The following is a 14,894-nucleotide window of genomic DNA, read 5'->3' as shown; positions in this document are numbered from 1 at the left end:
TTCCGACACAGTTTGTCATCAGTGTTCGCAGCGCCGGAGCGGAGCACAGGCGTACCAGTTTTCTATCTCCGATACCAGTTTTCAGCCAGCTCGGTACAAGGATTTCCAAGTGGCCGTCTAACATCCCTGTTCAAAACTCTTATAACGTGCGTGGTAAGGGCGGTCCAAAGGACAAAATGTTACACTTGGTGTGTATACCTAGCTAGGTAGGTACTAATTAGTATGTAACAGGGTATTTGACAGATTTTTAATTTATTCTATATTGTTTCTCTCCTTGTTACACTTCTTACAATGTAAACAATAAAACAGAGATGCAAATAAATGCCGCCAAGGCCAACACAATATTAGTGTAAACTGTGAGCCGATATTTTTGAAAATTTAAATCCTTTTTGTTATTTTAATCAGATTTACAACCGTACACTGAACATTTATTATAATATGCCATTGTTTTTATGATAAGCTATGGTTTTACAACACAAAATTCGTAGACAACGCGCCAACGTCACCCCTGTGGGCGCAGGTATACAGATTACAGACTCCGCGAGCACAATAGACATAACTACCAGTAGTTAGACTGCAAAGAGACGGACAGCTGCGGACAGGTTTCAATGTCTGTCAAATTCGTCGGGTTATACTAGGATTATGAACGGAATGTGCCTCGCGCTGGCTGATATAATTTATTTTTAAATATTTAAAATAAAGATTTCAAAATTGGATTCTGACAATTTTAATCGCATGTGCCAAAACACAAACAACAATACGACCAAAGAGGAACACGTCCAGCGAATATGTCATAGACCATAGTTTTAAATTCGTAGACCGTAACAAGTTAACAACCCTAACGACGATTTTCGTTATAATACGTCAAATTTAAAAATTTCAACCTCAGTTCTAAGTGGGCATACACTATAATTCTGTCTACTCTGCCGCGAGTTTGTGTACGCGGGCCCGCGCCGCCCGCTTCCCCGCGGGTACCCCTCCGTTGCTCTGCGCAAGTACATTCGTTTCACTACTGTAGGGATATGTCATATTGCTATACTGTGCCTATCTTCATAAGAAAATCATTATAACTTCTAAACACAGACTACTTAGAAGAACCTTCTAAACTATCTGACTTAGAGCATTGAAATAAAGAATTTATTTAAGATGAAAACCTCTTCTATCTTTTTAAAACAAAAAAGAACCAGTTTAATGCGCTAGATTTTTTGCAAAAAGCAATTGATTAAAAAAAATATACTTTTTTTTTAAACTTTGGTTTTTCTATGTTTAATTCCACGAAATTTATAACATATTGCCTATGTAAGCGTAGTCCACAAGTTAAGCTATCAAATGAGACCTTTTTTATCTTCATAGGATATTTACATGAGAAGTACCAGGGTCAGATTAGTGTGAAAGCCCGAGAAAAACTAAAATGGCTGCCATTTCACAACCGTGAGAGAGAGAAAAAATTTGAGAGCCAATTTGTCGATAAAATATGCCATAGATCACGACATCAAAGGATCGGTCACCACTCATCACTCACCGGTGTCGGGACACATTGTATATATTTTATCAATTAATAATTATATATAAGTACTATTAACTATACAATATGCATAATATATTTAATTATATGCATAATTTTATTACTTATATAAAACACATATTATGTAATGTAACAAAAAGTTTTCAATTTTCCTGGGTCATGAATGTGCCATGACCCAGGAAAATGTCGGCGCGCGGCGGGATTCGAACCCGCGGGCCGCGACCCGCTTGAGCACCGACAATACGCTAGACCACTGAGCCACAAAGGTCGTCAAATAAAATCAGACAAGTGCGAATCTGGAATTCTTCCTACTCCTATTTTCTTCTGATTAATTTCGTTGCGGGTCCCAAGACAGCTTTAGCATGTCCCTCGGGCTCCCTGAGATCATATCAAAGGGTTTTCGTGGTTGGATGCCGCTGTCGATCATGGCGACACAGGAGATACAGTGATGGGAATGTGTGGTGGGCCAAAGCACGTTAAAAAAAAAAAGTGCGAGTCGCACTCGCGCACGAAGGGTTCCGTACCGATACCTACTTGGTACTACTACTATAATATATTCTGTGCCGATACAGAGCAAAATCAGGCTAAAAATTGTGTTTTTTGTATGGGAAAATAAATTATGCAAATATTTATTAAATATTTTCTAAGTAATTAATAAATTAAATATTAAATAATTAAATTTTTATTTTATTTTAATATTATTATTAAATATTAAAACACACATAAAACAAAAGAATGTGTGAAAAATTCAAGAGTTTTTCAGTATTTGTTGTTATAGCGGCAACAGACACACAATCTGTGAAAATTTCAGAAGTCTAGCTATAGCGGTTCTTGAGATACATTGAGATACTTGGACAGACGGACAGACAGACAGACAGACAGACAAACGGACGGACTGACAGACAACGAAGTCTTAGTAATAGGGTCCCGTCTTTACGATTTGGGTACGGAACCCTAAAAATTAATTGTTATATTTTGTTGGAGAAGCTTGTGAACGCTAACGTTACAATCAGGAACAAACTTGTAGGTAGTCGGAGTTCAGACGAAATCAGATTGAAGTGTATTTAAGTATTGACAGACTACTCACACACAGCCTTCCTTGTTAATGTTATATTATGTAACCATTTAAAATAATATATTATTCTAAAGGAAAATTAATCAATTTTAATGGCAGTAATATTTTATATTGCAAGTAAATAAAAACTAGTACATCTTCTATGTAAAATTAATATGAACCGACTGTAATTTTAATACTGTGCATAACACATTGCATTTACAGCATGGAGAAAAGAGATTCTAAAATAAACATCAATTCTCAATACTTATTATAAACGTGTTTAAAAATAGGTGGCGCAACTGGCGCTATATAGTTTCGTGATGTTACCAGGGCATTAAGCTAGCATTTAAAATAGGTACAACAAAAGTAACCACATTTGTTGTACCATCGAGGAAATTGATTCCTAGGCAGTTGACACACCAACGTCTTTTGGTCGGATCATGTCAATTCAATGTTAATTCATAATTGTGATCTGTCGATCTGTCGGCTGGGTTTGACGTAATAGCATTTCCAAGAATCCGCGATCGAAGGAATATTGTACTAAACATAGCAATGTTAAAAATATTTTACAACCAATACCTGATAATCAGCAAACACATGCTATCTTGAGCATTAAATGTTAACAAGCATAACTGCAAAATTAAAATTACTGTTTTATGATTTATCACAATCAAACCTTTGCACTTCAGCTACTTTAAACCTACCAATAATTATTAATACAAGAATGTTAGCTAGTGTACTTGCTTCCTATACATTGTTATAATGACATACAATTTCATTACACAATATGAAATATCATATCATGCAAATTTAAAGTCAATGTTAAAATATACTTAAGCCAGAGACCAGCCATACATTTTATTACTCTATGCTTAAGCTCAAGATTTAAGTGTTACATCATAGAGTAATAAAATATACATAAAACATGGTACTGTCTTTACTCTTTGGTACTAATTCAGCAAAATATTTTTTGACACTAATCCTAGAGGTCTATTCTTGCTGGGATGTTCCTTTGCGTGATGCAAAAATAATCCTTTTCTTGTAACAAACTCTTCTGTGCAGAATGAACACTGGAATGGTTTCTTGCCTGTGTGCTGATACATGTGGTACTGTAACAAAATGACTAGCATTAGGTAGGTAGTGCTGAAATTTGTTAACCGACTTCTAAAAAGGAAGTTATAATATGTTCGGCTGTGGATATTTTTTATTAAAACTGATTGTGCAGTATCTCCGCTAAAAATAGTCAAACAGCCATGCATTACGATTTATGTTGAATCTTTTACTCTATCTCAGTTTTTCTCTGGCTCACAGTGTGTACAATGAATCCACAATACACATTGTCCAAAGTGAACATGTCAAAAAATTTAAGAAAATATCTCACGTAATTTGTGGATGCCCCCTAAGTAGTTAGTAGTAGAAAATCTCCAGTTTCAATTTTTGAATTAAAAATTATTATTAAAGTTTCAATTATAATAATATTGATATTTACCACATAATTATCTCTCCTCAGGAATGTATGGCTGCATACGTTACACTGATATTTCATGACTGACTTCAATACATTTGGATTGTTGTTTGACTTTGGGACGATTGTTCTGATCATGTTCGGTGGAGTCTCAACAGGACCTCTTCTTTTCACCTTTCCCTCCAACTTCCAACCGGGATGCATCCTTGTTCTATGCGAGTAGCAATTACCAGAGCTGGCAAAACTTTTATCACAGAAAGGACATTTATATGGTTTAGCGCCTGTGTGTTGATTTATATGGAACTGGAAACAATAATTATAAATGATCAATCTATATTGTCTTCCTAAATGTCACAATTATACTTTTTAGACACATATGAATGTACTATCAGAGAAGTTGATTCCTACGCAAATCGGGGACCTAAGTAGTTTGGATGCGTTACGTCAAACCCAGATCACAATTAACATTGAATTGACATATTCGACCAAATAACGTTGGTCTGTCAATTGCATAGGAATGAACTTCCTCGACGGTACTATCAGAGAAATTGATTCCTATATAGGCAGATGGCAGACCTATTGGTTGCGTTAGGTCAAACTCATCCGACTGATCACAGCTAACATTGAATTGACATAAGCCGACCACATAGTGTAGGTCCGTCAACTGCCTAGGAATCCATTTCCTTGGGTATCCTTATATCACCATGATATTGTTTCTCAAAGTTTTATTCTGAATAGTCAGGGAGCCCTAGAACCATTTTTTTTTTTATTACTAACAATCAAATTTTTTGTGAGCAGCTTCATATTGATAAGACAAACAACTTTTTTATCTGCGAAAAATCTTGAAAGTGGCAACTAACAGAGATATAAAGGATTTCATACTTTGATTTGATGGTCCTAAAATATGGATTGTTCTATTTGTAGGACAATGTTACTCTTAAATTATATAAATATATATAACCATAGTCAACCAAGTTTTTTTGATTACAGAACCCTAAAACGGAACCCTAACCAGCAGATTTTTTGTATATTGGTAGGTTAATAGTTTTATAATTTAAGTGTCACATTGCCGTAGAAGCAGTCTTATGTATTCATTACTCAATATTTGTTTATGAAAAAATTTGTTCTGTGTTACTTGCATGTTTAGCGAGGCCACCAAAAATGAACTCATTGAAACTTCAAGACAGGGTGCATGATGAAAACTTTGAGTTTGTCCCTATGTATTCTCAAACATGCTGGATGAAAACATATTCATACCTTCAGATCTTGGTTCCTTTTGAAACCCTTTTTACAAATATGACATTTATATGGCCTCTCGTTGCTATGGGCAATGCTATGATTCTTCAGGCAGCTATGTGTGTTGTATGATCGTCCACACACTTTACACACAAATGACTTCCCTACCAATGTGTGGTTGGCCATATGTAAGTCAAGATTAGTTTGGGTGCGGAACCTGTAATAAAATAGAAACTTTTATTAGATTAAGATAATATGAGACATGAATTTGTTATAAGACACACAATAATAATATGGTGGCACTGTTTTAGATTATGATTAAAATCCATAATACCCTTTGAAAATAACCGTAATCTGCATGCATGTCAAAAATGATGACCCCAAAAATAGAAATAAATTCATTATTTGGGAGTTACAATGCCATGGACAGAAACTTACAGACAGACACTTGAAACGCGAGCTTTTACTTACACTCTTCCACAAATCATACACTGTCCCCTTTTGGTGTGCTTCTTCAAATGAGTCAACAAAGTGGCTTTAGATACACAGCGTACACCACATTCATTGCAGGTATATTTAACATTATCTCCCTCCTCCTTGTCATGAATCCATGTGTGGTTTTTCAGAGCAAATTCAGAAAGAAAACTTCTATTGCAGATAACACAGGAAAATGGTTTATTTGTATCTTCATTATCCTCGTTGTCACAAGTATCCGGATACTTCTTAATTAATTTTATAGTAACATCCTCTCTGTCAACTGCATGCATGTACGTGACATCCTCGGAATCGTTGGAGTTGTTTACGTCATTACTGTGCGGTGACATGGCACCTTCACAGTTTTGCAGCACCATCATCGGATCAACATTCACCTCCATTGTGTTTATTTTAGATTCATTATCTGACCAATCATTTTCAGTTTTTATGTTATACAAAATTTGTTCATTTAACTCGACTTCTGCAGCTTTCTGTGTCAAGATATCCTGTGCTCTTCTAGCTGTATCAATAAAGTCACAAACCATTTGTAGTTTGGAACAGCATCGGACACAAATGCTTTTAGGCAACCTATCATCTTCCTCTACCTAGAATGTAAAACAATATACTAACAGATTTACGAGATATCAATGTAGAAATTAATATGCTGTAACCTAAAGATAATAATATCGGAACTCAATGCAAAAGTACCTGGTAACAAACATTATTATCTAGATTTGAAATTAGACAGAAAGCAGTTTTGTGAAGATATAGGTAACTAGGTACAGTTACTGAAAGCATGGAGTAGCAATATTTTTTCCCATACCTCGATAAGCAGGTACTTATTCAATTTATTCTGAAGTAGCATAGCTTCAGCTTCTGCGCTAAATATTAAAACGGTAGCTTCTTGCTCCTCCGCGCAGAGCCGACACGTTTCGAAACATTTCTGTCCCTCCATTCTAGGTTTGGTTAAGATCGTTCAAGTTTTCGAGTCCTTTGAAACTATGCAATGATTTTCGTGCATCATCTTCAGATACTATGAATAACGCGAACGCTACAACGCATGCGTGTTCAGAAATAGCGAAGTTTACTCTGGTATAGTTCATTTTTATTGACGTGCTGAAATTACAACGGCAAGGCGGTAATGCGCAAACTCAGGTATGACTTCACGTGCACCCATTTGAACACTCCGTACATGCGTGAACTGTGAAGGCTACACAGCGATTGCAATTATGCGTTTATTAAGCTTCTTTAATGAAACCTTCCCTCAATCTTTTAGTAATCGTACAATAGCCTAAACATGTATTGGGTCGAACGTTACAAGAAAGCTGAATTAGAATTTGTTTTGTTATCAAATATTTAAGGTCTATCTAGATAAACTTTAATTTAGAAAATTACATTTTTATTTATTTTTTCACTTTGCGGCTTTGCAATTGCAATTTGACAATGTCATTTGTCATTTAACTGTCAGTTGTCAATGATAAATTTTTTTTGTTGGCTTTTTGGACTGACACCGGGGGCGTACTTTGCCACATATGTAAGGTATAGTATTAGTAAAAAAAAGGGGCGTTGTGTAGAGGCTTGGGGGTGATTTGTACATAGCTGGGCACCGTTAATCAAATAGTTAACTTCGTTAATCTTTAATCCGTTAAAAGAAAAGTTAGCTTCGTTAAACGTTAAAGCCGTTGCATTTAGGACGCAAGTTAACGTTAATCGTTAAAAGTTAACTTAAAAGTCAATCCGTTACTCAAAATACTAACTTCGTCAATTAACGATTAACGGATTAACGAGTTAATGCCCAGCTATGGATTTGTAATGTCATTTCTGGCTGCATTTTAAATTGAAACAATGGGGGCGAGCCCGGCGACCCTGTTACGAAAAAACAATGCAACCCAGGTTGCATCGTTTTGTCGTAACAGTTGTTTTCCCCTTAATATTTTATACTGGCACATGTTTTATAGTATTTTAAGATAAAAAAAAAATACGATAAAACGGTGTTCTAATGAAAATTTGGAAATATTATAAGTAATCAGCTCATAAAGAAACCATGTACCTATCTACACTAAATAAAATTTGGTGACGAAAAAGTTAAAAAATTAAACCCATTTTTTTAAAGTTGACGTGTTGCAGGTAGGGTTGCCACCTTTATTTTTGCAAATAAAGTACATCAGCTACTTTAGGTGAGAAAAAACAGAACACAGTATAAAAAAAAGTACAATTTATAAAAATATCTGTAAGTATAAATAAAAATGAATTCTGTATTTTGTAAGTTCTTGTGTGCTTTAAAAATCGAGAACGGCTGAACCGCTTTGGCTTATTTATTTTTATTTATTTATTTTGTTCAATACAACAATAATATTACAAAATTACAAGAAATCTTGCCGCAAAAACTACAACTATTTTAGTCTTGAAACATTCGTGGAAACCCAGGGAGGGCTTATATTGGGAGATAGGTGATAAGAGGTTCATCGGGACATCTACTTTGAAATAAAGTATTTTTGCGTACTTTATTATTTTCGTAAAGTACAATTGCCTAAAATAACGTACAATACTTTATAATAAAGTACGGGTAGAAAATCCTAGAAGTAGACCACGTGAAGGATCATAGGCTATTTTTTGTGGACTAGTTTGCCTGTGAAATATCTAATTTACGCGGGCGAAGCCGCGCGGAACGTCTAGTATTAGATAGTTTTATTGTTCAGAAAAGCTTTGCTAATAATTACTGTAGTTGGCTATACAAAATACGAGTTACGAGTTTACGACTACAGCTGCTGCGTTTCTTATTTGCGAATTGCGAAATGCGATGCTTTTTCATATGAACCCTGGCTCTAATTTGGCAAGGTATATTAAGTCAATCTTTGAATTAACTATGTAATTTTAAAAAATCGGTCAAGTCCCAATCGGTTTTCGACCGGACTGTTGAAATTATGGTTCGGGTCAGGTCACTATCTTCCGACCGGGTGCAATTTGTCCCGTCACATAAAAAATGTTACCGCGACATTGCTAATTCGCCGGTGACCCGGCGCCGTCGCGCGGCGTAGGTAGTCAGTGTTGCCAGACGTCTCGATTTTTTCATCAAAATTAAACGTCCCGCGCGTGACAGGCTCAGTCCCGGTTTTCGGGGAAAGCCCGAACGTATTATACGTGCAGCGTGCTGACTGCTGAGAAAGAAAGGTGCGTAATGAAGATAAGAGTGTGGGAGGTAGAGGGGTGGATTTTCTTTGGCTACTTTAGCTATATATATTGTCAACGTTATTTTAACGCTAATAAAAAGATGAAAACTTCAAAAAACTTTTTATTTTATACCTTTTTTTACTTTGTCCCGCTTTTCACTGAGGAATCCCGTTTTTTCACTCAAAAAGTTCTAAAGTCCCGACTTTGCACAAAAAAATCTGGCAACGCTGGTAGTTAGAATAGACATTAGACAGCATGCAGGCCGCGAGGGCAACTACTTGTGAAAAATGTTAAAAGCGAGAGCAAATACAGTTTTAGAAAGACTCGCACTTGGCCGGTTTTTTACAAAAGATGGCCCCGTGCGAGTTTCTTACGCTGGTTCTTCTCGCCAGGTTAGTTCCCGAACCGGTGGTAGGCCCCAATAGCATCAACGCTCAGAAAGTGTTTGAAAAAAACTTATTCTGAATAAAAAAAATTGACTTTGAATTTTTAATGTGTAATATTGGTAGAAGGTTCCCAAACTTATCTACAGCCCAATTTGAGAAAAAATATGTTTTAGCGCCCCCCTACTCTGTTACGACAAAATTCTGTAACTGGGGTTGTGAACTTTCCACCCGTATTTTATTATAAACTATTATACGTTATTTCAGGCAATTGTACTTTGTACTTTACGAAAATAATAAAGTAAGTACGCAAAAATTCTTTATTTCAAACTAGATGACCCGATGAACCTCGTATCACCTATCTCTCGAGTTTTAAAGAAACTAACAAAGTACAGAATTCATTTTTATTTTACTTTAGATAATTTTATAAATTGTAATTTATTTTTATGTGTAGGTAGTAGGTACCTACTGTTTTTTCTCAACTAAAGTAGCCAATGTACTTTATTGGCAACCCTAGTACCTATAAAGATTTACAATCATTATTTATTTGTATTTTGTTTGTACTTAACCTTCTTGTAACTATTGGTTCTAAGTTCTAACCACAACAAAAAGGTCGAAAGTCGAAACCCATAGTGGTTGTCGGTTGATGGCTGTTGAGTAAGTAGTTGAGTAAGATAACTAGTAAAATAATATAGTTACCTTTATATAGTCACAAGATAAGATAAGAAGATACTACTTTTATCAAATAAATAAGTAATTATTTTTAAGGTTTGTACTTTGTACGGAACCTTTTTGTGTGTCCATCGCGTCGTCCGACTAGCATGACACTGCACACGGTCGGTTTTTTCGTAGTTTCTTGTTTAAATCATTATATGGGACGGTTCATGCTTGGTTCATGGTAACTACTCTCGCATCGAGGGCAAGTTAAAGATATTAGTTGAAAGGTAGGTAGGTGAACAAAGCGGGTTGCGGGCCGGGCATCGTTCTCGAAGACCGGTCTGCGCGGGCTAAGCGGGTGGCGCGGGTGGAGCGCGGTGCGCGGGTGCGCGTGGGCAGGCGGGAGCCGCGGCGCGGGCGGGGCGCCGGGCGTGCGTCAGTCGCGCATCGAGCGCTATACGAGTATACCGGGTGGCGCTGCGCCGACCCGTCGCGCACTAGTGTTGTGTCACAGCGGTGGGCCAGGTCGGTTTCGAGATTTCTTCGTTCCGACTCAACCATGGCTCTCAACTCGGACGCTGAACAGAAATCGAACCTGGTCCTCCGCGTGGACCAGGATTCGGACTCCGTTCTCCAGTCGCTATTCGACACAGTGCTCAAGCCGGACTCGAAACGACCGCTACAGGTGCCTCTGCGTATGCGACAGCTTCCGAAGTCGTTCTTTAACCCGCCGTCGACCGGTTCTAAGTCGCCATCTGTGTCTCACTCGCGGGAAAACTCTGCCGATTCGGCTTTCGGATCGTCGTCCGCGACCGGGACCACTTCGGTGTCCCACTCTCGGGCGCACTCGTCGCCGGCGAGCTTGCAACAGACCTACGCCGCGGGGCAACAGACGCAGCAGCCGCCGTTACCTCATCAACATGCGAAGCAGAGGTCTTACGATGTCGGATCACACATCCCGGACGAGCTCGGCCCGCTACCTGCAGGGTGGGAGCAGGCGCGCACACCAGAAGGACAGATATACTATCTCAAGTAAGTTTAAAAGATAAAAAAGTACCTACGTCCTACACTATAGAATTTCGTTTAGATTTTGCAAAGGATGCAGTAGAAGTTTTGTGGTAGAGCCATGCTTCGGCACAAATGGGCCGGCTCGACCGGAGAAATGCCACTGGCTCACAGAAAACCGGCGTGAAACAGCGTTTGCGCTGTTTCGCCGAGTGAGTGAGTTTACCGGAGGCCCAATTCCCTATCCTTCCCTATTCCCTTCCTTACCTCCCATACCCTGTAATACTATTTCCTCTTAAAAGGCCGGCACGGCACCTGCAGCTTTTCTGTTGCGTGTGTCCATAAGAGACGGAAGTTGCTTTCCATCAGGTGACCCGTTTGCTCGTTTGCCTCCTTATTTCATAAAAAAAGAAGTGCTAACCATAAGGCAGAAAGGTGACTACTATTCAAGTTGTAAGTAAACTTACATATTTTCACTAAGCTCGCAAAATTAAAAGTTAAAATATTATATTATCAAGGTACCAATATCAGTTACATTGTTACAAAACACAGAATTACTTCCTGATTAGGTAGGTACCTGCCTGGTATAAATGACTGAAGAAAGAAGAAATAAAGGAAGCCACAAAGGTTAAAGTGGGTTTAATGGAACACAATATGGATTATTACAAACCCCCCTTAGAAATCCCATGATTATAGTAGGTTTTCATAAGATTATTACATTTTTAATTTAGTTTAGTTAGGTAATAAAAAGTAGTAAAGTCTGCTTAAACACAAGGTATTGGATATACTTAAGTACCTATCTATATACAGGGTGTAACAAAAATAAGTGATAATACTTTAGGGTGTGTACGTGTTCCTTGTAGAGAGTTCACTGTGAAAGTAGCAGTGCTGAAAGACCAAATTTTTTTTTCACTTTTGTATGGAGAAACTAGGGAATGCAATCTTTGATTTTCCAAGATTCAATCTTGAAAGCCATCAATCCTGAGTTTCGAAATCCTGTTCGCGATCTTGACAAAATAGTCCAAGATTGTAACAAGATTTCGAGATTTTCAGACTGTTCATACCTGCGCTGCAAAGCGCGAACCACATATTTAAGGTTATATAATATAATAGACAGATAAGCGCAGACGACGGACTATCCGTGACGCACTTTTTAGTCCGTGGAAATAGAACTCATGAAAAACCAACCTTCCGCATTTTCCAGATGGGGATGCTGGAAAACAAAATATTTTGATATAATATGGACTATCTTAATGGGAACCCTTCGGCGCGGTTTGGTCGGTTTCTAGAGACTGGTTGCTCTCCTGGAGCCTTTTTACTGATCGCATCGGCTTAATTTTGGGTTGATTCGACCTGATTATTCTAGTTTTGGACTGGTCTACAGGCTGTTCTGACATAAATTCGGTCTATTGTGACTACAACAGGCAATGATGAAATCATTTAAGAGATTTTTTAGTAACTTAGCAGGAAAAATTATTACTCGAAATTACAAAGAACTCTGAGCCTCATACCGCAGAAAGACTCAAAAAATGTATTTTTAGGTAAAAATAGTCTGTCCTAACCATAGATTAGGATTAATTATTATTAATTTGACTATTGGCAAAAAAAAGGTAGAAGATTTTTTTCTCATAAGAATGAAAATTTCAGTTTTAAAAACGAAGTAAAGATTTGTTGGTACTTGGTATACGACTTTTCTATGGCCATTGAAAAATCAATGATTTTTTCTTAGAGGCAAGAAAATCCAGAAAAGTTTTTTAAGCTATCTTTCATCTATTTACTGTCTTCAAAATTTCCTGATATTTCAGAAAATACAAATATATCCTTAGGTCGTATTGATGTGTGTGTTTGAAAATCTACCACTTTTAGCTAGGCAACGATTAGAGATAGATGTAACAAAGTGTGAAGGACAAAGTTGTAGAGAATTTTATTAGCTTTTCTTATGTAGTACAATAAAATTTCGTACGAAGCACCGTTTTCGATAATTAATAAAAAAAAAATTGGGCCTTCTTTTCCCCCCCCTCCCCTCCGGCTCACCTCGGAGGGGTCAGAACTTTTAGTATGTTTATCTCCTAACTAGTCCAAACAAAGTTCCGTAGTCATAATTTCTGCTTTCGACTTTTCCAACCAGAATCATTCGTTTACTAGGCTAATTAATAGGCTAATTAAACACATCAAATATTATCAATATATAATATTATCATTTTTCAGGTACATATTATGTAATAAAGAGCTTAATGTACGCACATAATATAGATAATAGATTTGGTCTAAAATATGAAACTGGTTTTGGTCCACTCCTTACCTGGTATTTGTCTTTACGGGGGGTTGTTTCGATGCCATACATATTGTATTTGTTAACTTCTTCAGCCTGCCTAGCATACGCCAACGAGATATCTCACTCTACATGTTTTCTCGATGTTTGATGGTATGTCCCTTCATCTCTATTGACCCTAGCATAAGCATGACAAACATTTTTTCTCGCGTAGATCTATCATCGAAATAACACATTTTATAGAGTTTTGTTGAGATAATGTCGAGATTTTGTCATTATGAGACGAGTAGTTTTTAATTATCTCGAGAGTGAAATAATAATCTCGTTAGCGTATGCTAGGCAGGCAGGGCGAGTACTAAGTCACAAAAACTCAACTCTGAAAAAATTTTATACCGGTCATCTTATAAGTTATGGTATAAAGTGCATCTAGTTACCATTTTGGTAGGCTTTTTGGTAAATGGTAATCTCTCTTTAAAAGATTTAGTGTAAGTGTTGTAATAGAAAGTAGAAACTTATTAAAGATGGCACAAAAACTCAACTCTCTGAAAAAAATTTATACTATTTAGTAATTTTATGAGTTTTGGCTGTTATCTATGATATTCTATTATAAAAAAAAGGGCTGTTATGGTATAAAGTGCATGTATTTACCATTTTGGTAGGCTTTTTGGTAATTGGTAATATGCCTTTAAAAGATTTAGTGTACTTAAGTGATTGTAATAGAAAGTAGAAACTTACTAAAGAAGGCACAAAAACTCAACTCTCTGAAAAAATTGTATACTACTTAGTCATTTTATGAGTTATGGCTGTTATGGTATAAAGTGCATGTACTACCAATTTGGTAGGCTATATGGTAATAATTGGTAATCTGCCTTTACAAGATTTAGGGCCTGTTTCACCACTTTCTGGTAAGTGCCGAATAGACTATTTACAACTGTTTTGACAGATTCTCTATACTTCATCTGTCAAGTTAAGTGGTAGATACGAGGGCTGCTATTTATGTATCCGGAACTGGCCACTTACAAGAACAATATTTAAAAAGTAATTACAACATTTGAAAATAGAACTCTTTGGTTGAAGAATACATTTTGTTTCATGTGACTGTCAATTATTTTTCCATTGTGGCGTCATTTTGAAAATTGCGTGTCTTCATTTGCCATGGATTTAACGCGTGAGCATTTTCGTGCAATGATTTACTACGATTTTCGGCGTGGGCTAAATCAACAACAGTGCTTTATTCAACTCACCGCAACTTTTGGAGATGAAGCACCATCAAAAACCACTGTTTATCACTGGTACAGTGAGTTTAATCGTGGGCGGTCTATGCTCACGGATGAAAATAAAGAAGGTCGCCCAAAAACAGCTGTTGTCCCACAAAATATAGATGCTGTGCGGGAACTAATAATGCGTGATCGTCATGTTACATATCGCGAGATAGAGGCGTCCTTAGGCATAAGTATGACGAGCATACATAAGATATTACACGAACATTTGGCTGTAAAAAAAATATGTTCGCGTTGGATTTCGCACAACTTGACAATCGATCAAAAACGGGCTCGTGTCGATTGGTGCAAAAAAAAAACCGGCCAAGTGCGAGTCGGACTCGCGCACCGAGGGTTCCGACAGCTTAAAGGTATTATAGACCTGAGTAT

The 14,894-nt window shown here is 37.1% G+C and overlaps 2 protein-coding genes across 3 annotated transcripts in view; one reads left to right on the top strand and one right to left on the bottom strand.

Annotated features, from left to right (window-relative positions):
• Positions 1-3,124: 3,124 nt before the first annotated feature.
• LOC121730134 (zinc finger protein 32-like) lies at positions 3,125-7,109 on the bottom strand. The gene is made up of 5 exons (XM_042119020.1): positions 6,581-7,109; positions 5,755-6,362; positions 5,305-5,500; positions 4,072-4,350; positions 3,125-3,691 (listed from the first exon to the last, which is right to left on the bottom strand). The coding sequence occupies exons 1-5, from the start codon at positions 6,710-6,712 to the stop codon at positions 3,533-3,535; spliced, it is 1,374 nt and encodes a 457-aa protein (XP_041974954.1). The 5' UTR covers positions 6,713-7,109; the 3' UTR covers positions 3,125-3,532.
• Positions 7,110-10,392: 3,283 nt separating this feature from the next.
• Positions 10,393-14,894, top strand: part of LOC121730135 (transcriptional coactivator YAP1) — a 39,806-nt gene continuing 35,304 nt past the window's right edge. Inside the window, exon 1 of one of the 2 annotated variants that reach the window (XM_042119022.1) lies at positions 10,393-11,000. In XM_042119022.1, coding sequence (XP_041974956.1) covers positions 10,528-11,000 — 473 coding nt within the window. In that variant the 5' untranslated portion in view covers positions 10,393-10,527. The remainder of the gene's footprint in view (positions 11,001-14,894) is intronic. The other variant, XM_042119021.1, reaches the window with a different exon arrangement.

The sequence above is a fragment of the Aricia agestis genome, chromosome 9, assembly GCF_905147365.1.
Source record: "Aricia agestis chromosome 9, ilAriAges1.1, whole genome shotgun sequence".
Classification (NCBI taxonomy): Eukaryota; Metazoa; Arthropoda; class Insecta; order Lepidoptera; family Lycaenidae; genus Aricia; species Aricia agestis.
The sequence above is the reverse complement of the archived record's forward strand: the minus strand, read 5'-3'. Positions and strand labels throughout refer to the sequence as shown.

Coding starts and splice junctions, on each gene's coding strand:
- LOC121730134 (XM_042119020.1), bottom strand. CDS start 6,712: ATGGAGGGACAGAAATGTTTCGAAACGTGTCGGCTCTGCGCGGAGGAG. Junction 5,501..5,754: donor TGTATGATTTGTGGAAGAGT/GTAAGTAAAAGC, acceptor ATTTTATTACAG/GTTCCGCACCCAAACTAATC. Junction 4,351..5,304: donor AAAGGAACCAAGATCTGAAG/GTATGAATATGT, acceptor TATTGTTTCCAG/TTCCATATAAATCAACACAC.